The sequence below is a fragment of the Anomalospiza imberbis genome, chromosome 3 (genome assembly GCF_031753505.1).
Source record: "Anomalospiza imberbis isolate Cuckoo-Finch-1a 21T00152 chromosome 3, ASM3175350v1, whole genome shotgun sequence".
NCBI lineage: Eukaryota > Metazoa > Chordata > Aves > Passeriformes > Viduidae > Anomalospiza > Anomalospiza imberbis.
This window is the reverse complement of record NC_089683.1, coordinates 88,899,629-88,926,458: the sequence shown is the minus strand read 5'-3', so window position 1 is coordinate 88,926,458 and position 26,830 is coordinate 88,899,629. Positions and strand designations below refer to the sequence as shown.

General features: G+C 52.1%; 5 protein-coding genes across 15 annotated transcripts in view; 4 read left to right on the top strand and 1 right to left on the bottom strand.

Moving 5' to 3' along the window:
- The window catches only part of LOC137471358 (acrosin-like), a 183,231-nt gene extending 176,683 nt beyond the window's left edge, over positions 1-6,548 (top strand). The window contains exons 2-5 of the mRNA XM_068185615.1: positions 4,533-4,754; positions 5,069-5,334; positions 5,601-5,746; positions 6,173-6,548. Of these exons, the coding sequence (XP_068041716.1) occupies positions 4,533-4,754; positions 5,069-5,334; positions 5,601-5,746; positions 6,173-6,358 (820 nt within the window). The 3' untranslated portion in view covers positions 6,359-6,548. The remainder of the gene's footprint in view (positions 1-4,532; positions 4,755-5,068; positions 5,335-5,600; positions 5,747-6,172) is intronic.
- RAB3GAP2 (RAB3 GTPase activating non-catalytic protein subunit 2) overlaps positions 1-26,830 on the bottom strand; it is a 116,090-nt gene that overhangs the window by 45,682 nt on the left and 43,578 nt on the right. For 4 of the 7 annotated variants that reach the window (XM_068185602.1, XM_068185600.1, XM_068185604.1 and 1 more), the window contains exon 1: positions 8,408-8,487. The exons of 1 other annotated variant lie outside the window; for it this stretch is intronic. In XM_068185602.1, the coding sequence (XP_068041703.1) occupies positions 8,408-8,472 (65 nt within the window). In that variant the 5' untranslated portion in view covers positions 8,473-8,487. Of the gene's footprint in view, positions 1-8,407; positions 8,488-26,830 lie in introns of those variants that run through there. 2 more of the 7 variants (XM_068185610.1, XM_068185611.1) reach the window with 1 other exon arrangement.
- On the top strand, positions 115-26,610 carry LOC137471359 (acrosin-like). 3 transcript variants are annotated; one of them, XM_068185617.1, is made up of 5 exons: positions 115-318; positions 598-813; positions 1,128-1,393; positions 25,506-25,651; positions 26,126-26,610. In XM_068185617.1, the coding sequence occupies exons 1-5, from the start codon at positions 233-235 to the stop codon at positions 26,543-26,545; spliced, it is 1,134 nt and encodes a 377-aa protein (XP_068041718.1). In that variant the 5' UTR covers positions 115-232; the 3' UTR covers positions 26,546-26,610. The 3 variants fall into 3 exon arrangements, with proteins under 3 accessions (XP_068041718.1, XP_068041717.1, XP_068041719.1); XM_068185616.1 differs by lacking the exons at positions 115-318; positions 598-813; positions 1,128-1,393 and adding exons at positions 23,563-23,685; positions 24,423-24,665; positions 24,978-25,243; XM_068185618.1 differs by lacking the exons at positions 115-318; positions 598-813; positions 1,128-1,393 and adding exons at positions 24,279-24,709; positions 24,978-25,243.
- LOC137471360 (acrosin-like) overlaps positions 4,091-26,830 on the top strand; it is a 57,617-nt gene continuing 34,877 nt past the window's right edge. Inside the window, exons 1-5 of one of the 3 annotated variants that reach the window (XM_068185620.1) lie at positions 4,091-4,253; positions 19,294-19,536; positions 19,836-20,101; positions 20,308-20,453; positions 20,943-21,307. In XM_068185620.1, the coding sequence (XP_068041721.1) occupies positions 4,183-4,253; positions 19,294-19,536; positions 19,836-20,101; positions 20,308-20,453; positions 20,943-21,128 (912 nt within the window). In that variant the 5' untranslated portion in view covers positions 4,091-4,182 and the 3' untranslated portion in view covers positions 21,129-21,307. Of the gene's footprint in view, positions 4,254-18,844; positions 19,015-19,293; positions 19,537-19,835; positions 20,102-20,307; positions 20,454-20,942; positions 21,308-26,830 lie in introns of those variants that run through there. The other 2 variants (XR_010997542.1, XM_068185619.1) reach the window with 2 other exon arrangements.
- On the top strand, positions 9,270-11,546 carry LOC137471364 (acrosin-like). Its single transcript, XM_068185625.1, has 5 exons — positions 9,270-9,451; positions 9,710-9,925; positions 10,240-10,511; positions 10,780-10,925; positions 11,344-11,546. The coding sequence occupies exons 1-5, from the start codon at positions 9,366-9,368 to the stop codon at positions 11,527-11,529; spliced, it is 906 nt and encodes a 301-aa protein (XP_068041726.1). The 5' UTR covers positions 9,270-9,365; the 3' UTR covers positions 11,530-11,546.

Genomic DNA, 26,830 nt, shown 5'->3' with positions numbered 1-26,830 from the left:
ATGGAAGGGGGATCTCCAAGATCCCTTCGACCCCAAACCATTCTATGGTTCCTTGATTCAATGCTGTTCCTCCCTCCATGACCCTGGAGCCACAGATCCCCAGAGAGCTGAGAACACAGAACCCACTCTTCTGTGACATCAGCCCCAGGACACCACAGGCAACACGGCTGCTGCGGGCACTGCGGCTGTGGCTGTGCTGCTGCACGGAGCTCTCAGTGCTTGCAGCTGACACATGCCTCTGGCAGCCATGAATTGGCTCGGCCTCCTCATCCTGCTGACTATGGCCAGGCTGGCACAGAGCACACAGAACACTTGCGGGTGAGTGGCCCCAGGCCCTGGGCAGGAACCACAGCAACACTTGCAATCTTCCCTGGAGGGGACCCGCCTGTCCCCCATGGCTGGGCCACAGCTTCCCACTCACCATGGGAAGCCTCAGTTCCTTGCCAGCAGCCAGGTGCTGGCACAGACAGATGCACACCCCATGGGCTTCCCTGGCCTGCTGTGTGTTCAAGCCCTTGTGGGGAGGGCAGAGGGCTGAGCTTCAGCCTGAGCCACAGAAGGCCATGAAGCAGCATAGAAATTACTTTCTGCTTGCAGATGGACCTGCGGCCTCCGACCCATGGTGTCTGACTCCATACCTCCTGATGACGGCACGACACGCATCGTGGGTGGCACAGGTGCCAAGCCAGGGGCCTGGCCCTGGATCGTCAGCATCCAGCACCCCTGGTTACCTGGTGCAAAGCATTTCTGTGGAGGGTCCCTCATCACTGCAGAGTGGGTCCTCACAGCAGCCCACTGCTTTGACAAGATCAAGTAAGGAGGAGCAGGGAATGGGGACATCCCCACAACACCAGCAGGTGCCCTGTCAGCAGCACCACCTGTGACTCCCATCCCCTTTCCTCTCAGGCAGCCAAGCTGCCACAGTGCTCAGGAGAAGCATGGGCTTGTGCCAAGGCTTCCTAGCAGCCTCCAGCTTGACATTCTCCCAGCCTAAGGCATGCGAGGGCACTCACACCTGCCAGAGCACTGCTCCCTCTCTGCCTTGCCATGCAGAGTTCTGGCAACTGCTGGGCGGCTGTGGCACATGGCTCTGCTCCCTCTCAGCCCTCTCTCCATCTGCCTTCTAGGAAAACTGTCATCCTGAATGTGGTGATTGGGGCCACCCAGTTGACTCAGCCGGGCCCTGGGGCAGAAGTGCGCAAGATTAAGAGGCTACTTCGTCATGAAAACTATAAGAGAAGTGATATAAGTAATGATATTGCCTTGCTGGAACTGAATGAGCCTGTCCAATGTAGCTCTTACATCCAGTTGGCCTGTGTGGCTGACCCCACCCTAAGAGTCTCAGAGCTCATCAACTGCTGGATTGCTGGATGGGGTTCAACCACAGAAGGAGGTGAGTTCCCAAGAGCGACTCCTGCCCACAGAGCAATCCCAGCACACTGGGGAGAGGGCTTGGGCTTCCCCACAGCAGAAGCCAAAGCCAGGCTGCAGGACATATACCTCTGCAGAGATGGGCCTGGCCTGCTCCCCAATGGCTGGCAGCAGGGTCACAGTGCCCCAGTGCCTCTGCAGAGGCAAAGCTACCAATGGAAGGGTATCCTCTCCAAACAGGGGAGGGGGAGAACTGGCAAGGAACTGCTGGGGGTTCATTCCTTTCCTCTGTTCACAGATGAAGACTCAAGTGATCACCTGCAGGAGGCCAAGGTCCAGCTTATCGATGTCCAGCTCTGCAACAGCAGTGGCTGGTACTCAGGGAAAATCCACACCCACAACTTGTGTGCTGGTTACCCTCAGGGCAACATCGACACCTGCCAGGTAGGAGCACACCACGAGTCACTCAGCCCCCAGCAGCACCAGCAGTCTGGGCAGCACTGCCCCAACACAGCCCAGGGCCGGCTTTGCCCGGCCACTCAGTCACCCTCCCAGCCCCAGCTCCCCACCCCTCTGGGGGCTTCCCACACACACACCCCATCCAAATCCTGCTTGCCCAATGCCCCTTTTGTGCCAAAAGCCCAGGAAGCCCAGCTAGTGCTCTTGGCAGCACAGAGGTCCAGGTGCCAAACGTCCATCCTCTGCACATCCAGGAGCCCTGTGCAGAGATGACAGAGAGAGCCCTACACTACAAGAACCCACGTCATTCACAGCCAAGCTTCTGGAGGCTCAAGCACCTGAATACAGTTCTAGCTGTGAGAGAGAATCAGACAGCCTCAGTGCTGACAGGGACCACCCAACACCACCTTAATCTTCTGTGCTCTGCTGCAGGGTGACAGCGGTGGTCCTCTCATGTGCCAAGACAACCATGCAGACTCCTGGTGGGTTGTTGGAGTGACCAGCTGGGGAAGAGGCTGCGCCAGAGCAAAGCTGCCCGGAGTCTACACCTCCACTCAGTACTTCTATGACTGGATTCTGGCCCAGATGGGGCTGAGCCCATTTGGAAGTGCTTCCTGAATAGCAGGGTGGGCAGGATCCGGGGCATGCTGCAGTGCCCAGCAACGGTTTCCTGCTGGAGCAATGCCTGTTGATCCAAAGGCAGCCTCAGGGTCAAAATTTTGCTCTGACCACACTCCTGTGTGCATGCAGACCTTGTAGATGACTTAGGTGTTGAAGTAAAGTTGCCTATGGTCACAGGGAACCATCTTTGCAGTGCAGTTCCAACTTCTGGGCAAAGAAAGGACTGCTACAATTGGCACCTGCAGAATGAGCCTGAGGGCAGATCTGCTAGGCACAAAAGGACAGAGTGGCTCCAAAGAGCCACTGCACAGCCAGAGTGTCTGGTCAGAGAGGAGAGTGCTCTGGGCTGGAGGAACTTGGTACATCAAGCCTAGGAAAGCCATAGGAAAAAAGCAGACACCTTGGGATTGGTGCTTAAATGCACTTGCACTGCTGATTAGGGCCTAGTGTGAACCTGGGCTAAGGGAAAACTCCTGGAAAACATCTGGAAAACTCCTAAGCATGGCAAGGGAAACTCCTAGCTCCTGACTGGAGTGCCAGTGTCCTAAGGCAGAGCAAGATCTCACAGGTAGTAAAGGGTATTGATGTGCCAGGTGGTTACACTACACAGGTAATCAAAAAAGGAGCTGGGGTCATTCTGGGGAGAGGAACCTGTCAGGAACTGTAGGAAAGCACACCAGGAATGCCATGGAAGGCCAAAATGAGTGGGCCAACACCACCTGCAACACCAAGACTGTTGACAAATGTTCCAGCAGTGGTGCCCTAAGGTCCCATCTGGGTTGCCAAAGTGCTGAGGAAACTTACCTGTGTGACCATTCCAGAGGCACAGGTGACTCCAATGAGCCAATGATTGCCCCACTGGATTCCCTACCCGCACTCACTACTCCCTCACTGCTCTCACCCGGTCAGAGTAGGTTTCCATACCCATTCAACCTCAGGATTCCCCCAGCAGACTCACAGATGTTGCGTTCCATAAAGAGCCACCGGCTCCTGCTGCAGCGCTCAGTGTCCATTCAAATCCTGGCCAGTGCCACAGCTCCCTGTGCCCTCTGTTATGCAAAGCATGGGCAGTTCACAGCCTCTGGTCCTGGGCTCCTGCCAGCCAGAGCGCAATCTGCAGCTGGCACTGCAGCTGCACACCCAGCTCCCTGCCCCAAATGGATTCCTCAGCCACTGCCTGCCCTGGGGACTGCACAGCCTCATCCTGCAAGAAGAGGGGCCCAAAGAAAACAGCAGAGAGCCTTCTTATAAGGGCAGGTCCTGACAGGACAAGGGGCAATGACTCTACAGTGACAGAGGGTAGCTTTAGATGAGATCATATGAAAGAAATCTTGATTGTGACATTACTGAGGCAAAGGAATGAGTTGCCCAGAGCACCTTTGGATGCCCCATTCCTCAAAGTGTTCAAGGACAGCTTCTGAGCCAGGCTCTGGACAGCTGGGTCTACTGCAGGCCATCCCTCCATGCCCAAGGCAGTGGGGTTGGAGCTAGAGGATCACCATGGTCCCTTCCACCCCAAACCATTTCATGGCTCACCAAGTAGATGTTGCCCCTACCCAAGTGAGTCCCCGTACTGCAGAACCCCATTTTGCCCAGAACACAGAACCCACTCTTCTGTGACATCATCCCCGGGACACCACAGGCAACACGGCTGCTGCAGGCACTGCGGCTGTGGCTGTGCTGCTGCACGGAGCTCTCAGTGCTTGCAGCTGACACGTGCCTCTGGCAGCCATGAATTGGCTCGGCCTCCTCATCCTGCTGACCATGGCCAGGCTGGCACACGGGACATGGGACAACTGTGGGTGAGTGGCCCAAGGCCCTGGGAGGGAGCCATGGCAACACTTGCAGCCTTCCCTGGAGGGCACCCGCCTGTCCCCCATGGCTGGGCCACAGCTTCCCACCCACCATTGGAAGCCTCAGTTCCTTGCCAGCGGCCAGGTGCTGGCACGGACAGACATACACCCCATGGGCTTCCCTGGCCTGCTGTGCGTGCAAGCCCTTGTGGGGAGGGCAGAGGGCTGAGCTTCAGCCTGAGCCACAGCAGGCCATGAAGCAGCACAGAAATTACTTTCTGCTTGCAGAGGGATATGTGGGCTCCGACCCATGGTGTATGAGTATGAGTACATGAGTCATGAAAATGGCACGACACGTGTTGTTGGTGGTGCAGATGCCAAGCCAGGGGCCTGGCCCTGGATCGTCAGCCTTAAGCATCCTGCAATACCAGGCACAAGACACCTGTGTGGAGGGTCCCTCATCACTGCAGAGTGGGTCCTCACAGCAGCCCACTGCTTTGACCCCATCAGGTAAAGAGATGCCAGAAATGGGGACATCCCCACAACAACAGCAGGTGCCCTGTCAGCAGCACCACCTGCGACTCCCATCCCCTTTCCTCTCAGGCAGCCAGGCTGCCACAGTGCTCAGGAGAAGCATGGGCTTGTGCCAAGGCTTCCTAGCAGCCTCTAGCTTGACATTCCCCTAGCCGAAGGCATGCGAGGGCACTCACACCTGCCAGAGCACTGCTCCCTCTCTGCCTTGCCATGCAGAGTTCTGGCAACTGCTGGGCAGCTGTGGCACATGGCTCTGCTCCCTCTCAGCCCTCTCTCCATCTACTTTCCAGAAAAACTGGCATGGTTTATCTGGTGATTGGGGCCACCCAGTTGACTAAGCCAGGACGTGGAGCACAACTGAGACAGATTAAGAAGTTAGTGCGTCATGAACACTATAATCCAAGTGACAAAAGTAACGACATTGCCTTGCTGCAGCTGAACAAGCCTGTTGACTGCAACCCCTATGTCCAGCTAGCCTGTGTGGCTGACCCTGCCCTAAGCCTCTCAGAGCTGCAGAACTGCTGGGTGGCTGGCTGGGGCTCCACTACTGCAAGAGGTGAGTTCCCAAGAGAGGGAACTACAGAGACAGCTCAGCACACTGGGGAGAGGACTTGGGCTTCCCCACAGCAGAAGCCAAAGTCAGGCTGCAGGACATATACCTCAGATGGGCCTGGCCTGCTCCCCAATGGCTGGCAGCAGGGTCACAGTGCCCCAGTGCCTCTGCAGAGGCAAAGCCAAACCTTAGGAAAGGGGATCACCCTAAAGCAGTGGAGCAGAATTGGCATGGAGCTACAGGGGGATCATTCCTTTCTCTGCTAACAGCTCAAAAGTCAAGTGATGTCCTACAGGATGCCATGGTCCAGCTCATTGATGTCCAGCTTTGCAACAGCAGTGGCTGGTATGCAGGGAAAATCCACACCCACAACTTGTGTGCTGGCTACCCTCAGGGCAACATTGACACCTGCCAGGTAGGAGCCTGCCATGAGCCAACACAGCCCAGGGCCTGCTTTGCCCGGCCATTCAGTCGGCCACTCAGTCACCCTCCCAGCCCCCCCTCCTCCCCTCGACTGCTGTGGGGGCTTCCCACACAGTCCCCATCTACACCTGCCTGCCCAGGCCTCCCCTTAGCCAGAAAGCCCCAAAAGCCCAGCTAAGTGCTCCTGGCAGCACAGAGGTCCAGGTGCCAAATGTCCATCCTCTGCACATCCAGGATCCCTGTGCAGAGAGGACAGAGAGAGCTCTACCCTACAGGATGCCAAGCTACTCACAGTTAGATTTCTGGAGGCTCAAGTGCCTGGGTACAGCTCTGGCATGGGCTGTGAGAGGGAAGGAGACAGCCCCAGTGCTGGCAGGAGCCACCCAAAACCACCTGAATACTCTCTACTCTGCTGTAGGGTGACAGTGGTGGTCCTCTCATGTGCCAAGAGGAAAACAGTGACTTCTTCTGGATTGTTGGAGTGACCAGCTGGGGAAGAGGCTGTGCCAGAGCAAAGCGGCCTGGAATCTACACCTCCACTCAGTACTTCTATGACTGGATTCTGGCCCACATCGGCCTGGAGACAATTGAAAATGCTTCTTGAGCACCAGGATGGGCAGCATCAAGGGTGTATTGCAGTGCACAGGAAGTGTATCCTGCTGGGGCAATGCCTATTGATCCAAAGGCAGCCTCAGGGTCAAAACCCTGCCCTGTCCTGACCACACTCCTCTCCTCTGTGCACACAGACACTCAAATTGATTTAGTTGTTGAAATAAAGTTACCTTTGTTCCCAGGGAACTATCTTTTCAGTGCAATTCCACCTCCTGTGTGGTATTTACATGTCCTCTGTTCAGAGACTTAACTTTCTCTGGATTTTTCCTGAGAGAAGCTGTAAGAGAAGTAGAGAAAAGAGAATCAAAACAATTCTTATCTCATTTGCTGCTCTTGTGTTTGTGCACATGTAGAATGTGTTATAGAGATTGTTTACTCAAGGTGATTTCTTAATTAGATACTGGTTATGGTAGTTTGGACAGATTGACCAATTAGATCACACCTGTGTCAGGACTCTTGGTAGAGAGAGTCACAGTTTTTCTAATTAGTTAGTAATAGTTCTTGTTAGTTAGTAATATAGTGTAATATAGTTTTAGTATAATATAGTATAATAAAGTAATTAATTAGCTTTAAGAGATCATAGAATTCTGTACATCATTATTCTCACGTCAGGGTCACCATTTATTAGTGTTGTGATCTCTGATGCACAGACACAAACTGCATCTTGGTGTGCTCGTTTGCCTGAGTACTGCATAGAATCACCAAAGGATGGGCAAGAAACTTCTCCACTGACTAATTAACAAATCATCTACAAACTGCACAAATTTGCACCCTCATTTTAAACCTTTTCAATCAAATTTTAATACTGGGGCCTGCCGTGAGGAAATGGTAGAGGATCCTGGAATGCCTTGGGAAGACATGTGCCAAGTACATTCTCTTGGCGTCCAGGCCAATGGAGTCCTGTCTCACAGTAGGTGGCACTCTTCCCTTTGTGTTAATCAAGATGGGCTGTGCTGAGAACAACCACCCCACATCTGCACTGGTCCTAGCCACCCTGACTTAAGTCACGGGCTGCCTACTCACTAAAGACACTGAGTGCAAGAGTGTCACTCAAGGCTGCAGAAGGCCATTACCCTGCCCAGTGAGGAAACCAGCTTATAGTCACCCAATTGCCCTGGCAGAACTTTACTGCACTGTCTTGGCAAAATTCTGCTGCCCATAACAATTTCTGTCAGTGTTGCACAACCTCAGCCACAGGCATCCTTGTTGTAGATGTCGGCAAACCCAATGGGAAAAATGATGATGTCTGACTTATTTCAGAAGGCTGAATGATTTATTATAATTATGCTATGATACATAAATATACTATATAAAAGAGGATACTAAAAATGACCTGCTACTTTCTCTATCATATCTAACTAATCCACAACTCATGACCCTGTTCGCGAGAGTCCAGACACAGGTGGATCTGCTTGGCCATCAGGCCCAAACAATCCACCGTGATCCAACCAAGCATTTGCTCTAGGTAAACAATTCTCCAAATACATTCCACAAGAGAAAAACAAGGAGCAGAAATAGAAATTTTTTTCTCTTTCACTTCTCTCTGTGCACCTTTATAAAAATCTTGAGAGAGAGAAATGTGCTTGCCACAATCCTCTGAACTACGACAAGGATATTTCCCATCATATCAAAAACCACGAGGGAAAACAAGCTGTTTTTTCATACTGAAAAGGGACTTCCACCTCCTTCTGTTTTTGCCCAGGGACCCTAGCAATCATTGAGTGGCAGAAGGGACACAAGGCTCTCCCTGTGCCTATCTCCAAAAGCCTTTGAGCAGAGACTCAAATGTCCTAGCAGAGACTCAGGGCCCCCCAACTTGTGCCTTATGAGGGCCTCCACAACTCCTCTGTGGCCTCCTTACACTGATCATGCTGCGCATGCCTTCTCCACTCTCTACCAGTGATTTCACCAAATCTGCACCAAATGCCACAACAATAGAGAGGCTTAAATGCACATGTATAATTTACACAGAATCTGTGCATGGAATTGTAACACTCCCCATTTGGCTCCTACCTACTGTAAAGATTCCAGATGAACTCACCTGCTGCCAACAGTTGCATGTTTGGAGGAGGGACGCTCCAAGGGTACTTCCCTATGGGGTCCCATCTGGGCTGCCAAAGTGGTGAGGAAACTTACCTGTGTGACCAGGTTGGAAGCACAGGTGGCTCCAACGAGCCAATGGTTGCCCCATTGGATTCCCTACCCACACCACTCTCACCCAGTCAGAGCAGGTTTCCATACCCATTCAACCTCAGGATTCCCCCAGCAGACTCACAGATGTTGCGTTCCATAAAGAGCCACCGGCTCCTGCTGCAGTGCTCAGTGTCCATTCAAATCCTGGCCAGTGCCACAGCTCCCTGTGCCCTCTGTTATGCAAAGCATGGGCAGTTCACAGCCTCTAGTCCTGGGCTCCTGCCAGCCAGAGCTCAATCTGCAGCTGGCACTGCAGCTGCACACCCAGCTCCCTGCCCCAAATGGATTCCTCAGCCACTGCCTGCCCTGGGGACTGCACAGCCTCATCCTGCAAGAAGAGGGGCCCAAAGAAAGCAGCAGAGAGCCTTCTTACAAGGGCAGGTCCTGATAAGAAAAGGGGCAATGGATTTACAGTGACAGAGGGTAGCTTTAGATGACATCATAAGAAGGAATTCAAGATTGTGAGGGTATTGAGGCACTGGCATGAGTTTGTTCAAGGACTGCTCTCAAACCAAGCTCTGGACACTCTTGACAATGGGGTCTAGTACAAGACCCTCCCTGCCCATGGCAGGGGGTTGGAGCTAGAGGATCTCCAAACTTCCTTCCAACAAAGACCATTCTATTGCTCCTTGATTTGATGTTGCCCTCCCGCAGTGGGCCCCCTTGATAGTGGTCACAGTGCCCAGAATATGGAACCCACCCCTCTGTGACATCAGCCCCAGGACACCACAGGCAACACGGCTGCTGCAGGCACTGCGGCTGTGGCTGTGCTGCTGCACGGAGCTCTCAGTGCTTGCAGCTGACACATGCCTCTGGCAGCCATGAATTGGCTCAGCCTCCTCATCCTGCTGACTATGGCCAGGCTGGCACAGAGCACACAGAACACTTGCGGGTGAGTGGCCCCAGGCCCTGGGCAGGAACCACAGCAACACTTGCGATCTTCCCTGGAGGGGACCCGCCTGTCCCCCATGGCTGGGCCACAGCTTCCCACTCACCATGGGAAGCCTCAGTTCCTTGCCAGCGGCCTGGTGCTGGCACAGACAGATGCACACCCCATGGGCTTCCCTGGCCTGCTGAGGGCAGAGGGCTGAGCTTCAGCCTGAGCCACAGCAGGCCATGAAGCAGCACAGAAATGACTTTCTGCTTGCAGATGGACCTGCGGCCTCCGACCCATGGTGTCTGACTCCATACCTCCTGATGACGGCACGACACGCATCGTGGGTGGCACAGATGCCAAGCCTGGGGCTTGGCCCTGGATTGTCAGCATCCAGCACCCAAGGATACCAGGCACAAAGCATTTCTGTGGAGGGTCCCTCATCAGGGCAGAGTGGGTCCTCACAGCAGCCCACTGCTTTGACCTCATTTTGTAAGAAAGGGCAGGAAATGGGAACATCCCCACAACACCAGCAGGTGCCCTGTCAGCAGCACCACCTGCGACTCCCATCCCCTTTCCTCTCAGGCAGCCAAGCTGCCACAGTGCTCAGGAGAAGCATGGGCTTGTGCCAAGGCTTCCTAACAGCCTCCAGCTTGACATTCTCCCAGCCTAAGGCATGCGAGGGCACTCACACCTGCCAGAGCACTGCTCCCTCTCTGCCTTGCCATGCAGAGTTCTGGCAACTGCTGGGCGGCTGTGGCACATGGCTCTGCTCCCTCTCAGCCCTCTCTCCATCTGCCTTCCAGTAACACCACCTTGGTCTATGTGGTGATTGGGGCCACCCAGTTGACTCAGCCGGGCCCTGGGGCACAAGTCCGCCAAATTAAGAAGTTGCTGCGTCATGAAAACTATCAGAGACATGACATGAGCAATGACATTGCCTTGCTGGAACTGAGCAACCCTGTCCGCTGCAGCCCCTACATCCAGCTGGCCTGTGTGGCCGATGCTATCTTAGGAGCATCAGTGTCACAGGAGCATAACTGCTGGATTGCTGGCTGGGGTGCCACCACTGCAAAAGGTGAGTTTCCAAGAGTGACTCCAAAGCCAGCTCAGCACACAGGGGAGATGGCTTGGGTTTCCCCACAGCAGAGGCTAAAGCCAGGCTGCAGGACATACACCTTTACAGATATGAGCCTGGCCTGCCCCCCAAAGGTTGGCAGCAGGGTCACAGTGCCCCACTACCTCTGCAGAGACAAAGCCATGCCCTAGGGAAGGGGATCCCCCACAGACAAGGGTGAAGAACTGGCAACGAGCTGCTGGGTGTTCATTTCCTTCTGTGCTCACAGATAAAACCCCAAGTGATCAACTGCAGGAGGCCAAGGTACGCCTCATCAATATCCATCTCTGCAACAGCACCTTCTGGTACTCAGGGAAAATCCACACCCACAACTTGTGTGCTGGTTACCCTCAGGGCAACATCGACACCTGCCAGGTAGGAGCACACCACGAGTCACTCAGCCCCCAGCAGCACCAGCAGCCTGGGCAGCACCACCCCAACATAGCCCAGGGCCGGCTTTGCCCAGCCACTCAGTCACCCTCCCAGCCCCAGCTCCCCCTCCCCTGACCACCCCACATTCCCCATCCACACCTGTCTGCCCAGGCCTCCCCTTGTGCCAAAAGCCCAGACAGCCCAGAGGTCCAGGAGCCAAACGTCCATCCTCTGCACATCCAGGAGCCCTGTGCAGAGATGACAGAGAGAGCCCTACCCTACAAGAACCCACGTCATTCACAGCCAAGCTTCTGGAGGCTCAAGCACCTGAATACAGTTCTGGCTGTGAGAGAGAATCAGACAGCCTCAGTGCTGACAGGGACCACCCAACACCACCTTAATCTTCTGTGCTCTGCTGCAGGGTGACAGCGGTGGTCCTCTCATGTGCCAGGACAACCATGCTGATTACTGGTGGGTTGTTGGAGTGACCAGCTGGGGGAAAAGCTGTGGCAGAGCAAGGCGGCCTGGAGTCTACACCTCCACTCAGCACTTCTATGACTGGATTCTGGCCCACATGGTCACAAAGAATGTTTCAAGTGCCTCTTGAGCACCAGGGTGGGCAGCCTCCACTGCATAGCAAGGGTTTTCATGCTGGAGCAATGTCTGTTGATCCAAAGGCAGCCTCAGGGTCAAAACCTTGCTGTGTCCTGACCACACTCATCTCCTCTGTGCACACAAAACACTGGAGCTTACGTAGTGGTTGAAGTAAAGTTGCCAATCATCACAAGGAACCATCTATTTGACTGAATTTTGACTCCTGGGCAAGGCAAAGACTTCCATATTCTGCACCTGCAGAATGAGCCTGGGGGCACCAAGGGACAGACTGGCTCCAAAGAGCTCCAAAGTGCCTGGTCAGAGAGGAGAGTGCTCTGAGCCACTGTGGGCTGGACGAACCTGGTACATCAAGCCTCAGAAAGGGATAGGAAAAAAGCAGACACCTTGAAGGCAATGATCAAATGCAAATGGGATGCTGATTAGGGCCTAGTGTGAACCTGGGCTAAGGGAACACATCTGGGAAATTCCTAAGCATGACAAGGGAAACTCCTGGCTCCTGACTGGAGTGCCAGTGCCCTAAGGCAGAGGCAGATTTCATGGGCAGCAAAGGGGGATTGATGTGCCAGGTGGTTACACTTCACAGATACTCAGAGGAGGAGTTGGGATCATTCTGGGGAGAGGAACCTGACAGGAACAGTAGAAAGCACACCAGGAATGCCATGGAAGGCCAAAATGAGTGGGCCAACACCACTTGCAACACCAAGGCTGTTCACAGGCAGGGCCAACCTGTGAGCCAGGGGGAAATGATCCCTGGGCTTGGCCTCATATTTGGGAGGAGATGAGGGCAGAGAAAGAGATGAATTGAGGAAGATGAGTGGGCTGTATAAGCCTGGCCAATGGAGAGAAGGTGCAATCAAAGAGCCAGCTGCACAGACCCAAACTGCAGCTTGGTGTGCTTGTTTTCCTGAGTGCTGCACAGAATCACCACAGGATAGGAAAGAACCTTCTTAACTTGGTAATTTACAAATCATCTACATACTTTACAAATTTACCCTAAGACTTTATACTCATTTATTCAACCCCAGAATATTCATGTTGGGGAAAAAATAAACGGTAGGGCATCCTGCAACTCCTCATGGAAAACATGTACAAAGCTACCCTCTGTCACTGTAAAGCCATTTCCCCTTGTCCTGTCAGCACATCTCACAATCATGGATAATCTGGAAGACTCTCCATGGTTAAATCCTCCTCTCAGTCCTGTGCCCACTTTTAGGCAGCCTCTTTGCCCTGCTGACCTGAGGTATCATGGGCCTATTGAGCTAGGAACAACTTCCCCTTGTGCTGCCAATCCAAATTTATCTGTAACACCTTGATTTTGTAGCTTGATCCACCTGTTCATTGTTGCCTGGCTCTTCAGCATAGGGACATCTACATGACACAAACAGTCAGCTTCTCTACCCAGGCAGTGATGTCTTGCCATTCTTCAGCAGCCCAGACTAGTTTTCCTCTACACCGCATTTGGCCTTTTACCACTTTTCCAGCCACCCCCAGACTGCTTGCTACCATCCACTAGTCAGTGTAGAGGTACAGAGTTGGCCTCTTCTCTTACACAGCAATGTCCAAAGCCAGCTGGACAATTTTCAACTCTACAATCTGACTGGATCCACCTCGTCCTTCAGTAGCTTCCGCAACTCACAACATAGGGCTCCATACAGCTCTTTTCTATTTCCTACTGGACCCTACAAAACGCAGGATCCATCAGTGAAGAGGGTGTACTTTCCTTCACTTTCAGGTGTCTGGTTATATGGTCAGGCTTCCTCAGTACACATCACCTATTCTTCCTCTTCTGATGATAATCAAAAGTTCTCACCTTTGGACCAGTTTGCAATGACTGCCAAGATCCCAGGTTGATTTAGGTTTCCTATTCGAGCTCACTGTGATGAGGGTGATCCATTTACTCCAGGTAGCATCTGTGGCATGATGTATTGCAGGGACCTTTCCTTTAAATATCCAGCCCAGCACTGGTAGTTAGGGTCCCAGAAGGAGCTGTGCTTCAGTGCCAGTCATTTCTGAGGCAGCTCAAACCCCTACATAAGTTGCAAGAATCTCTTCCTCAGTTGGGGTGTAGCTGACCTCAGATTCTGTATGCATGACTCCAAAACCCAAGAGGTCAGCCTCAGGTCTTACCAGGTCCCTTCTGCCAGAGGCTGCAGGAAGGACCATTCTCCACAGCTGTGGTGTAGAGCACATTCTTCACATCCTGTCCTGTCAGGCCCAAGTGCTACTGCATGGGCAATCTTATGCTTGATCTGCTCAAAAGCTTGCTGTTGCTCAGGGCCCCAGTCAAAATAATTTTTCTTTCGTGTCATGAGGTTGAGAGGTCTTACAATCTGTCTGTATTCCAGGATGTGCCTTCTTCCAAAACCCACGGTGCCTAGGAAAGTTTGTGTTTCTTTCTTACTGGTCAGTGTGGACATAGCACTTATTAATCATATCTGTTGGCATCTGTCTGCATCCATCTTGCCACTTCACCCATAGGAAATTAATTTCCTGGGCAGGCACCTTGATTTTACTTCATTTGAAAGTAAAACCTGCTTCCAGAAGACTCTGGATTATTCTCTCTCCTTTCTTATAAACCTCCCCTGCCACGTTCCCCCATGCAATGATGTCATCAATGTACTGCGGATGTTCTGGAGCCTCACTCTTCTTCAGTGCAGCCTGGATCAGTCCATGACAGATGGTGGGGCTGTGCTTCCACCCCTGGGGCAGTCGGTTCCAGGTGTACTGCACGCCCCTCCAGGTGAAAGCAAACTGAGGCCTGCACTCTGCTGCCAGACGAATGGAAAAAAGCTCATTTGCAATGTCAATAGTGGTGTACCACTTCACTGTCTCAGACTTCAGCTCATACTGGAGCTCCAGCATGTCCAGCACAGCAGCACTCAGTGATGGTGTAAATTCATTTAGGCAACAATAATCCACAGTCAATCTCCATTCCCCATCAGACTTGCACACAGGCCAAATGGGAGTGTTGAAGTGTGATTGGGTTTTACTGACCACTCCCTGGCTCTCCAGCTCATGGATCACATTATGTATGGGAATCATGGAGTCTCGGTTTGTGTGGTATTGCTGATGGTGTACTATAGTTGTGGCCATTGGTACCTGCTGTTGTTCTACCCTCAGGAGTCCTACTGCAGAAGGGTACTCTGAGACACCAGGTAAGGTGTCTAATGTTCTCTGTCTTCACAGCAGTTATTCCAAAAGCCCACCTGAGTCCTTTAGGGTCTTTGAAATAACCACTCCTGAAGAAATCTACTCCTGGAATACCTGGGAGCAGTCACAATAGGATGTTTACTCCACTCTTTCCCAGTCAAGTGTACCTCAACTTCCAACAGAGTCAATTGCTGCGACTGCCCTGTTGACCCAAAAATAGAAACAGGTTCTGTCCCTACATGTCCCAGTGGTATTAAAGTAGATTGTGCACCAGTGTCAACCAAAGCCCTGTATTTTTGTGGTTCTGTTGTGCTAGGGCATCAGATCCACACAGTCCAAAAGACCCAATTTTCCCCAGCATCTACCTGGCTGGAGGCCAGGACCCTTCTTGTCCTGGCTATTGACTCCCTCTGTGTACATTCCAGAGGTTCCTTCAAGGGGCAGGACATATCATCCTCCCTTCTGTTATTCCTGGCAGCTCAGCTATGGGAAACTGTAGCTGCATTTTTTGTGGTGGAACTCCCTTGTTAGTAGTTTCCTCCTTTAGTTTACACAACTGTGCTGCCAGGACAGAAATGAATTTTCCATCCCACCTCATATCTTCCCCATGCTCACAGAGGAAGAACCACAGGTCAGCTTGTGGAGTGTACCCCCTCTCTCTAGTTGGGGTCATCTGCATCTAATAAGAGAGCATCTGCTCTGTACTGATGAGACTCGGAGAAGGTCCTCATTAGTCTCCTTCCTGAGTTTCTGATGGGTCTCTTCAGTCCTGCCTTCCACTTTCTGTATATGCTCCGCCAGGTCTGTTTCTACAGCTGAGATTTTTGCTTCTGTTGGGCCATGAACAGTGTCTTCATAGTACTGGAGCCTCTTTGTCACAGCACTACCATCTCGTCCTTCTCCTTCCACTGCAGTGTTGCTATGACAGGGTTGTACATTTGTGGCCAATTTTGTGCAAGTGTGAGCCACATCACTGCTGTATATTTTATGATGTCTGGACTCTTAGTGGTTTGGTCATCATCTGAGAAATGGACCTCTAATACAGACAGTTTTCTCAAGTGTTGGATTCCTTGCTCCATGGTCTTCCAGAAGACTCGCGGCAGCTGAACATCTGGGTGAAGGTATCTTTCTTTCACACTTGTTAAGACCTGTGTCCAGAGGCTGAGAGGTTTGGGCCTCCTTGCAATCCCCTGGTCAATACCCACATCATGTGACAGAGGTCCCAAATGCCTCACTTCAGTACCATCCAAAATTGTACCATATCCTGCAGCATCCCAGATTTGGACCAACCAACATAGTATAGACTCATCAGGCCGTTGGCTGAGATATTTTCTCAGATTGCAAAGGCTTTCCAAGGACGGAGACTTGGTGATTATTTCTGGTTCCAATTCCTCTACTGGCTGTGAGGATCCTGACTCCCCATCACCATCCATGGAGTGAGTGGATTTGGTTTTGTGTTTCCTTCTCTGGATAGGGGTAATTGCTGTTGGTTTAGGCTCCCCATCTGGCTTAGCTGCAGCCAGAGTGCCTGGGGTGTCTGCTGATTAATCTTCCTGCCCCTCTGGTTGCATTTGTTGTCCTGCAGTGTCTAGCAGTGTGTGATAAGCATTAGCCAGGGCCCAGCACATTGCAATGAGCTTCTTCTCTTCAGAGCTGTCATTGCAATTTTCTTTCAGATATTTCCCCACCTCAGCTGGATTCTGAATTTGTTCAGAGGGAAATATCCAAACTATAGAGGCAGAGAATTCCTTCAGGGTTTGGCCTATGTCCTCCCACATCTCACACCACGCAAGATTTTCCACCACTGGGGCAGATGTCTGGACAACCTCTCTGGAAATCTCAACCCTGGTTCTAAATGTGCTGTAGGTCTTATGGAGGAGAGCTAGCAGAATTTAAAAACAGAAAATATGGTATCTTTAACATCCAGAGGGAATGGAATATTCTCAAAAGGTGACATGCCAGATCTGAATAAGGAGGTAAAATGCTGGGAAAAATCATCCCCTACTTTTCCTCCAACAGACTGAATGTAATTGTTAATAAATCCCCAAAAAAGGCTGCCAAGACAGCACAGGAAAACAGCAAGGATATACATCCCAAATAACTCTCATTACCTCTGATGTCTTTGCATAAATTATTAGCACAGAGCATATCAACACCGCAATTTGGATTCGCATCCCTGATGTGAAGAAGATATATACCAGGGCCAGGATTGCCAATATATATGGGTAAGCACACATACCTAGGTGCCACAAAGCCATTATTGAACCAGGCAGCATGATAACCATTGACTGTTGTACCCAGTACAAAGTCTTTTCAGATAAGAATGTTATTTTTTTTTATTTTTCACTTTCTCTTGCCCCCTTAAGTTGGGCAACAAATTTTGTCTCATTTTGAGACAATTTAAAAGAGAACCATCTGGGTTATGTCCTTTAGACTTGCAAGAATCCCTTTCCACCAGTAAGGAATAAATACTAATAAATTAAAGTGGAAAAAAAAAACCAACAAAACCCCAATATTTTTGTTAACAAACCAAATGCCAACAGGCAGGAAAAAATAAAAAGTAAATTACTTGTACATATCAAAGTCTTAGACCTCACCACCCCACCAGAACAAAAGGAGACCAAAAATGCTGGAGAATACCCATTCCTGGTACATGATAAAAGATGGCATCAACTTCTCCCCCTTTGGAAGGCAGGAGCCTCATGGAGCAGACAAAGGCCAGCAATAGATGAAGGTCTCGTGGCTCATCTGACACTGACCTCCTCCCCACGGCAAAGAACAGCAGAACAGTCATGGCAGGTGAAATAGCTGGGCTGGAGCCATTTGGTGTGTTCTTTCCACAGCTTGGCACAGCTCAGAGTGGTTTGGGTCGGAGCAGGGAAGCTCCACTCCTGCTGGTGTGATGTCCCTGGACTCAGTCAAGCAACTGCTCAATTTGCCTCAAGGCAGGCCAAAAATTCACTACTGCAGTTTCTCCAAGAAAAGGAAAGGAAAAGCCTTGGCCTAGGCAAAAAAGCAAGCCAACCATGATAAAATCACACCACACAGAGCCCTGAAAAACCTGAGCAGGGAGCTTTTAAAAAACACCCACGCAAAACAAAAACACTCAGTCCCCCTGCCTCATATGCTCAAGGTCCTGGGGTTGAGGGGTCTTAAAGATACAGTAACAATTTCTGGAAAGAGAACAGAGGATATCTGAATAGACTGTCATAATAAATCACTCTGAGGCACAGTCATAGGTTACCTGGAGCAGTGAGGAATCCTGATATTCCCACAGTCAGGGTCAACACAGAAGACACAGACACCAACTTAAGAAATTAGTGTAATTTATTGTAATTCAAAACTGCAAAGAATTGCAAAAGGATATGCTAAGCAATGCATCTAATAATTACTATAAAAGACTGCCTACAGTGATGAAGAAAGACACATCACTACTTACCCCAATACTTTACCATCATCCAGGTCTGCCCATTCAACTGGGGGAAGCCACTTGCACAATACTGGGGAAATAAACACTCCTTGCAAATAGGAAATTCTGCAGATGCAATCTCCTACAGGCAATGAGGCTTCTGACTGCACTGGGAGAGGGCCCTTTTTTATATGATTGAATAAACAAGCTATTATAACTTCTACAGCAGGAATGTCTGGTTTTATTCTCCTATTGGGATGCTCCCAAGGCCTTGGAGGGTTTCAGGAAGAACCAAGGGATTTGTCTGTGACCCTACACCCAAAAGAAGGCCAGATGTGGCCTTGTCCGGCTTCTAAATAGGGAAAGGTAAATCCATGTTTTGCCAGTGAGCAGATATTGATAATATTTGGTTAAGTCAATCTAGCGATCAACTTTTGGTCAAGACCTGTTGTTGCTGCTTTAGTCAGGGCCTGTTGATCAGGACGTAGCACTTCAATACCTCATCCCTCAAAGAGTTCAAGGATAGCTTCTGAGCCAGGCTCTGAGCAACCTTCCCCAATGCAAGTTACCCTCCGTGCGCAAGGCAAAGGATCAGAACAAGAAGATTTCCAAAGTCCCTCCCACCCAAAACTATTACATGGCCCCTCAAGTAGATGTCGCCTCTCCCCCAGTGGGCTCCATGACACAGAACCCCACAGTGCCCAGAACATGGAACCCACCCCTCTGTGACATCAGCCCCAGGGCCCAGGGCACCACAGGCAGCGCGGCTGCTGCGGGCACTACGGCTGTGGCTGTGCTGCTGCACGGAGCTCTCAGTGCTTGCAGCTGACACATGCCTCTGGCAGCCATGAATTGGCTCAGCCTCCTCATCCTGCTGACTGTGGCCGGGCTGGCACAGAGCATCCAGTACACTTGCGGGTGAGTGGCCCCAGGCCCTGGGAGGGAGCCATGGCAACAACTGCAGCCTTCCCTGGAGGGGACCTACCTGTCCCCCATGGCTGGGCCACAGCTTCCCACTCACCATGGGAAGCCTCAGTTCCTTGCCAGCGGCCAGGTGCTGGCACAGACAGATGCACACCCCATGGGCTTCCCTGGCCTGCTGTGCGTGCAAGCCCTTGTAGGGAGGGCAGAGGGCTGAGCTTCAGCCTGAGCCACAGCAGGCCATGAAGCAGCACAGAAATTACTTTCTGCTTGCAGAGGGAGCTGTGGGCTCCGAGCTCCACCACCTACCAACAGCCCCATGACTTATTCCTATGGCGACATGGCTTATGACTACGGCATGACACGCATCGTGGGTGGCATGGATGCCGCAGAAGCAGAATGGCCCTGGATCGTCAGCATCCAGCACCCCTGGGTACCAGGCCTGGGACACTGGTGTGGAGGGTCCCTCATCACTGCAGATTGGGTCCTCACAGCAGCCCACTGCTTCGACAAGTTTGAGTAAGGAGGAACAGGGAATGGGAACATCCCCACAACACCAGCAGGTGCCCTGTCAGCAGCACCACCAACAACTCCCATCCCCTTTCCTCTCAGGCAGCCAGGCTGCCACAGTGCTCAGGAGAAGCATGGGTTTGTGCCAAGGCTTCCTAACAGCCTCCAGCTTGATATTCCCCCAGCCTAAGGCATGCGAGGGCACTCACACCTGCCAGAGCACTGCTCCCTCTCTGCCTTGCCATGCAGTGGTCTCACTGCTGGGCTGCTGTGACTCCCTCTCAGCCCTCTCTCCATCCCCTTTGCAGTAACATCAGCCTGCTGTATGTGTTGATTGGGGCCACCCAGTTGACTCAGCCAGGCCCTGGGGCACAAGTGCGCAGTGTCAAGAAGGTGGTGATACACAGCGACTACAAGCATATCGACTACAGCTACGACATTGCCCTGATGCAATTGGACCGTCCTGTCCTGTGCAGCTCCTACATCCAGCTGGCCTGTGTGGCTGATCCCACCCTAAGAGTCTCAGAGCTCATCAACTGCTGGATTGCTGGCTGGGGTGTCACTACTGCAAGAAGTGAGTACACAAGATCTGTCCCAACTTCGGGACAGCTCAGCACACTGGGGAGAGGGTTTGGGTTTCCCCACAGCATAGGCCAAAGCCAGGCTGCAGGATATACACCTCCACAGAGATTGGTATGGCCCTAGGGAAAGGGATTCACCAGACAGCAAAGGAGAACTGGCATGGTGCTGCCAGGGGCTTATTCCTTTCTCTGCTCACAGATCTAGATTCAGCTGATCGCCTTCAGCAGGCCAAGGTCCAGCTCATCGATGTCCAGCTCTGCAACAGCAGTGACTGGTACTCAGGGGAAGTCCATCCCTACAACCTGTGTGCTGGTTACCCTCAGGGCAATATCGACTCCTGCAAGGTAGGAGTGTGACACGAGTCACTCAGCCCCCAGCAGCACCAGCAGCCTGGGCAGCACCGCCCCAACACAGCCCAGGGCCGGCTTTGCCCAGCCACTCAGTCACCCTCCCAGCCCCAGCTCCCCCCTCCCCCAGCTGCTGTGGGGCCTTCCTCCACATTCTCCATCCACACCTGCCTGCCCAGGCCTCCCCTTAGCCAGAAAGCCCAGACAGCCCAGCTAATGGTCCTGGTAGCCCAGAGGTCCAGGTGCCAAACGTCCATCCTCTGCACATCCAGGAGCCCTGTGCAGAGACAACAGAGAGAGCCCTACCCTACAAGAACCCAAGACATTCACAGCTGTTGCAGCCAAGCTTCTGGAGGCTCCAGGCCCTGAGCAGAGCCTTCCTCTGCCCAGAATACAGCTCTGGCAGGGGCTGTGGGATAGAAGGAGACAGCCCCAGTGCTGGCAGGTGCCTCCAACACCACCTTAATCTTCTGTGCTCTGCTGCAGGGTGACAGCGGTGGTCCTCTCATGTGCCAGGACAACAACGCTGAGTACTGGTGGGTCGTCGGACTAACCAGCTTTGGAACAGGCTGCGCCAGAGCAAGGCAGCCTGGAGTCTACATCTCCACTCAGCACTTCTATGACTGGATCGATTACAACATGCGTATAAACACAGTTAAAAGTGCTCCTTGAGCAGCAGGACAGGCAGGATCCAGGGCAGGCTACAGTGCACCACAACCATTTCCTGCTGATCCAAAGGCAGTCTTAGGGTCAAAACCCTGCTCTGTCCTGACCACACTCCTCTCCTCTGTGCACACTGATGCTGGAGTTGATCTAGTTGTTGAAATAAAGTTACCTTGGTTCACAGGGAACCATCTTTTCAGTGCAATTCCAACTCCTGGGCAAGACAAGAAGTGCCATGCTCAGCACCTGCAGAGTGAGCCTGGGGGCACCAAGGGACAGACTGGCTCCAAAGAGCTCCAAAGTGCCTGGTCAGAGAGGAGAGTGCTCTGAGCCACCATGGGCTGGAGGAACTTGGTACATCAAGCCTCAGAAAGGGATAGGAAAAAAGCAGACACCTTGAAGGCAATGATCAAATGCAAATGGGATGCTGATTAGGGCCTAGTGTGAACCTGGGCTAAGGGAACACATCTGGGAAATTCCTAAGCATGACAAGGGAAACTCCTGGCTCCTGACTGGAGTGCCAGTGCCCTAAGGCAGAGGCAGATTTCATGGGCAGCAAAGGGGGATTGATGTGCCAGGTGGTCACACTTCACAGATACTCAGAGGAGGAGCTGGGGTCATTCTGGGGAGAGGAACCTGACAGGAACAGTAGAAAGCACACCAGGAGTGCTAAGGTGTGTGGGCCAACACCAAGGCTGTTCACAGGCAAAGCCAACCTGTGAGCTAGGGGAAAATGATCCCTGGGTTTTTGGCTCCATATTTGGGAGGAGATGAGGGCAGAGAAAGGGAGGATTTGAGCCTGGCCAATGGAGAGAAGGAGTAATCAAAGAGCCAGCTGCACAGACACAAACTGCAGCTTGGTGTGCTTGTTTTCCTGAGTGCTGCACAGAATCACCACAGGATAGGAAAGAACCTTATCTCAACTTGCTAATTAACAAATCATCTACAAACTGTACAAATCTGCACCAAAATTTTTGCCCTTTTCAATCAAAATTTGATTCTGTTGAGCAGGGAAACTTGTTCAAGGGTACACTTGGGGTAGACTGCCATGGGGTCATCTTGCTGAAGGTAGTTTTCACCTGTCTTTTCCAGGTGAAAGCAAGTGAACATTGACTTTCTTCCTCTAATGGAATGCTTCAAAATGCCTTGTGCTAAGTGTCACTCCATCTGCTTCTGGATACTCTTCTTGGCTTCAAGTGATGCCTTAAAGAACCTAGAAACAAAACAGCACACCTTTGACATAATGTTAGTATAGGAGGTAATATAAAGGCTGAGCTTTATTGGAGGCCTCCTGTGGCAGATATGGCCAATGTCCATAGAATTCCTCCCCCACATGGGGTGAATACAGTTTTATAAGCTTAGCAAATTAGCATATTTGACAAAAATCACCAATTAGGACCACAAATGGTGAAGTAATTCCTCCCTCGGTTCATCAGTCTCTAAATCCTCCCTCACTCCCTACCCCCCATCCAGATAGAAACTAAACTTTGTTTATGAAAATGCATCTCAAAGAGCTGTTTCCAGCCTTGGTTCCCAAGAAGAATCAAGATAGGATTAGGGGCTTTGTACTCTCTGGGGCATGGAGCTCTGAAATATGTTTTGTCTGTCTGCTTAGGGAAAAGGTAGGGAAAAGCACTGGGAAAACTCGCCACAGATACAACAACAGGCTACAGAGCTACAAATGTATGTGTAAAGAATACAGAGAATATATAAAAGAAAAAATATGGCATCAGCAGGCCAATGGAGTCCTGTCTCACAGTGGGTGGCACTCTTCCCTCTGTGTTAATCAAGATGGGCTGTGCTGAGAACAACCACCCCCACATCTGTACCAGTCCCTGTCACCCTGGCATAAGCTTCTTCAGATATTTCCTGAAGTAAATTTCAGGGCCTGCCTGCTCACTAAAGACACTGAGTGAAAGAGTGTCACTCAGGGCTGGGGATGGCCATTACCCTGCCCAGTGAGCAGACCAGCTTAGAGGTGCCCAATTATCTTGGAACAACCTTATTTCACTCTCTTGGCAAAATTCTGCTGCCCATAGATAACATTGGTTTGGAAGATTCATCCAGAGGCTAACTCTTGGTCAAGGCCCGTTGTTCTGACCTTAGTCAGGACCTGTTGATCAGGACTTAGTACTTCAATGCCCCATCCCTCAAAGTGTTCAAGGACAGCTTCTGAGCCAGGCTGTGCACACTATGGAGAACTGGGTCTAGTGCAAGCCATCCGTCTCTGCCCATGGTAGCAGGTTAGAGCTAGATGATCTTCAAGGTCCATTCCAGCCCAAACTATTCTATTGCTCCTTGATTCGATCCAGCTCCTCCCACCATGGGCCCCATGACACAGATCCCCACAGTGCCCAGAACATGGAACTCACCTCTCCATGACATCAGCCCCAGGGCTGAGGGCACCACGGGTAGCGCGGCTGCTGCGGGCACTGCGGCTGCGGCTGCTGCACAGAGCTCTCAGTACTTGCAGCTGACACGTGCCTCTGGCAGCCATGAATTGGCTCGGCCTCTTCGTGCTGTTGACCGTGGCTGGGCTGGCACACAGCACACAGTACACCTGCAGGTGAGTGGCCCCAGGCCCTGGGAGGGAGCCATGGCAGCACTTGCGGCTTTCCCTGAAGGGGACCCGCCTGTCCCCCATGGCTGGGCCACAGCTTCCCGCCCGCCATGGGGTATGAGTGTAGAAGCCTACTGTGATTCCCCTGCATGGCTTGGCCGGGAGGAGCTGGCTAAATAAGAAGGGATGGGAACAATGGAACTAGCCAGAAAATAAAAAACTTTAACAGCTAAAATAGCAAACGTCACACAGGTACAGAGGCTGGGTTCCAAAGACCCCTTGGGCAGGGCAAATGCAACCTGGTATAGGGGCACAATGTCCAATCGGAAAGGTGAAGTCAGGATATGACCTTATAGGAAAAAGATCTTGATGAAAGGTGAAGGAAAACTGGAAACTTGACCAAATATAGGAAGGTTCTATAAACATACTACTAACTCCCATGACCCCATGGTTCCCACTGTGGCCAGGTAAGGTGTCCCTTCTCGGCATACTGTCTGCCACGGTCTGAGGTCAAAACCTTCTCTAAAAGCATCTAAGGTAAAAACATCAGTAGGACAAGATCCCACAATGGGGAAGCTTCAGTTCCTTGCCAGCAGCCAGGTGCTGGCACGGACAGACACACAACCCATGGGCTTCCCTGGCCTGCTGTGCATGCAAGCCCTTGTAGGGAGGGCAGAGGGCTGAGCTTCAGCCTGAGCCACAGCAGGCCATGGAGCAGTACAGAAATGACTTTCTGCTTGCAGAGGGACCTGCGGGCTCCGAGCTGTGCCATCTGTCTACCACCCCAAGAATAATTACTACAGCAATGTGGCTTATGACTACGGCATGACACGCATTGTGGGTGGCACAGGTGCCCTGCCAGGGACCTGGCCATGGATGGTCAGCATCCAGCACCCCTGGATACCAGGCCTGAAGCATCTGTGTGGAGGGACCCTCATCAGCAAACAGTGGGTTCTCACAGCAGCCCACTGCTTCAACGAGGTCACGTAAGGAGGAGCAGGGAATGGGGACATCCCCACAACACCAGCAGGTGCCCTGTCAGCAGCACCACCAACAACTCCCATCCCCTTTCCTCTCAGGCAGCCAGGCTGCCACAGTGCTCAGGAGAAGCATGGGCTTGTGCCAAGGCTTCCTAGCAGCCTCTAGCTTGACATTCCCCTAGCCGAAGGCATGCGAGGGCACTCACACCTGCCAGAGCACTGCTCCCTCTCTGCCTTGCCATGCAGAGGTCTGGCAACTGCTGGGTGGCTGTGGCACATGGCTCTGCTCCCTTTCAGCCCTGTCTCCATGCCTTCTAGGGAAATCAGCGTGCTGTACGTGGTGATTGGGGCCACCCAGTTGACTCAGCCAGGCCATGGGGTACAAGTGCGCCTTGTCAAGCAGGTGCTAATGCACCGGTACTACAACCCTGATGACATGAGCTATGATATTGCCCTGATGGAATTGGACCATCCTGTCCAGTGCAGCCCCTACATCCAGCTGGCCTGTGTGCCCGACGCCACACTGAGAGTATCAGAGCTACAGAACTGCTGGGTGGCTGGCTGGGGTTCCACTGCTGCAAGAGGTGAGTCCCCAAAAGCAACTCCTGGGCCAGCTCAGCACACTGAGGAGAGGGTTTGGGTTTTCCCACAGCAGAGGCCAAAGTTGGAATCAGGCTGCAGGACATACACCTCTGCAGAAATGGGCCTGGCCCAATCCCCAAAGGCAGGCGAGAGCTCCAGTGCCTCTGCAGATGCAAAACCAAACCACGGATCCTCCACAAGACAGCCATGGGAGGAGAAATGGGAAGGAGCTGCTGGGGGCTCATTCCTTTCTCTCTCTCACAGGTCAAAAATCAAGTGATCACCTGCAGGAGGCCAAGGTCCAGCTCATCGATGTCCAGCTCTGCAACAGCAGCCGCTGGTATGCAGGGAAAATCCACACCCACAACTTGTGTGCTGGTTACCCACATGGCAACATCGACACCTGTCAGGTAGGAGCACACCATGAGTCACTCAGCCCCCAGCAGCACCAGCAGCCTGGGCAGCACCACCCCAACATAGCCCAGGGCCGGCTTTGCCCAGCCACTCAGTCACCCTCCCAGCCCCAGCTCCCCCCAACTGCTGTGGGGGCTTCCCACACACTCCCCATCCACACCTGCCTGCCCAGGCCTCCCCTTAGCCAGAAAGCCCAGACAGTCCAGCTAATGGTCCTGGTAGCCCAGAGGTCCAGGAGCCAAACGTCCATCCTCTGTACATCCAGGAGCCCTGTGCAGAGACAACAGAGAGAGCCCTACCCTACAAGAACCCAAGACATTCACAGCCAAGCTTCTGGAGGCTCCAGGCCCTGAGCAGAGCCTTCCTCTGCCCAGAATACAGCTCTGGCAGGGGCTGTGGGATAGAAGGAGACAGCCCCAGTGCTGGCAGGTGCCACCAACACCACCTTAATCTTCTGTGCTCTGCTGCAGGGTGACAGCGGTGGTCCTCTCATGTGCCAAGAGAAAAACAGTGACTACTGGTGGGTCATTGGACTAACCAGCTGGGGAAAAGGCTGTGCCAGAGCAAGGCATCCTGGAATCTACATCTCCACTCAGTACTTCTATGACTGGATCCTATTCCACATGAACCTGAGCCCAGATGGAAGTTCCTCTCCAACATCACGGGCATGTAGTCATTTTTTGATCACTTCACACCACTGGAGTCATTATATTACCACCCCAGAGCCCTCTCAGAAGCCATGGCCAAGACCAAACCCCTCTCCAAAACCAAATCCAGTACCAACATTGGGTAAAGTTGACTCCTGCCCATTTCCCATCAAGGTTCTGGTGGAATTCTTTACTCAAGTGAAGGAACTCCTCCAGCAGACCTTTGGTCAAAATACATCTTGAGCAGCAGGACAGCCATGGTCCAGGGCACACTGCAGTGCATCGCAACCATTTCCTGCTGATCCAAAGACAGCCTGAGTGTCAAAAGCCTTCTCTGTCCTGACCACACTCCTCTCCTGTGTGCATGCAGACACCACAGCTGACTTACCTAAATTAAGTAAAATTTTCTATGGTCACAGGGAACCATCTTTTCAGTGCAATTCCAACTCCTGGGCAAAGCAAGGACTTCCATGGTTGGCACTTGCAGAATGAGCCTGAGTGCAGACTTGCCAGGCACAAAAGGACAGA

Bases quoted from the DNA above. Each gene is read 5' to 3' on its own strand.
- LOC137471364 (XM_068185625.1), top strand. From the start codon at position 9,366: ATGCCTCTGGCAGCCATGAATTGGCTCAGCCTCCTCATCCTGCTGACT. The intron at 9,452-9,709 runs GTGAGTGGCCCC...TTCTGCTTGCAG, and splicing joins AGCACACAGAACACTTGCGG to ATGGACCTGCGGCCTCCGAC. The intron at 10,926-11,343 runs GTAGGAGCACAC...GCTCTGCTGCAG, and splicing joins GCAACATCGACACCTGCCAG to GGTGACAGCGGTGGTCCTCT.
- LOC137471359 (XM_068185616.1), top strand. From the start codon at position 23,615: ATGAATTGGCTCGGCCTCTTCGTGCTGTTGACCGTGGCTGGGCTGGCA. The intron at 25,244-25,505 runs GTGAGTCCCCAA...TCTCTCTCACAG, and splicing joins GGGTTCCACTGCTGCAAGAG to GTCAAAAATCAAGTGATCAC. The intron at 25,652-26,125 runs GTAGGAGCACAC...GCTCTGCTGCAG, and splicing joins GCAACATCGACACCTGTCAG to GGTGACAGCGGTGGTCCTCT.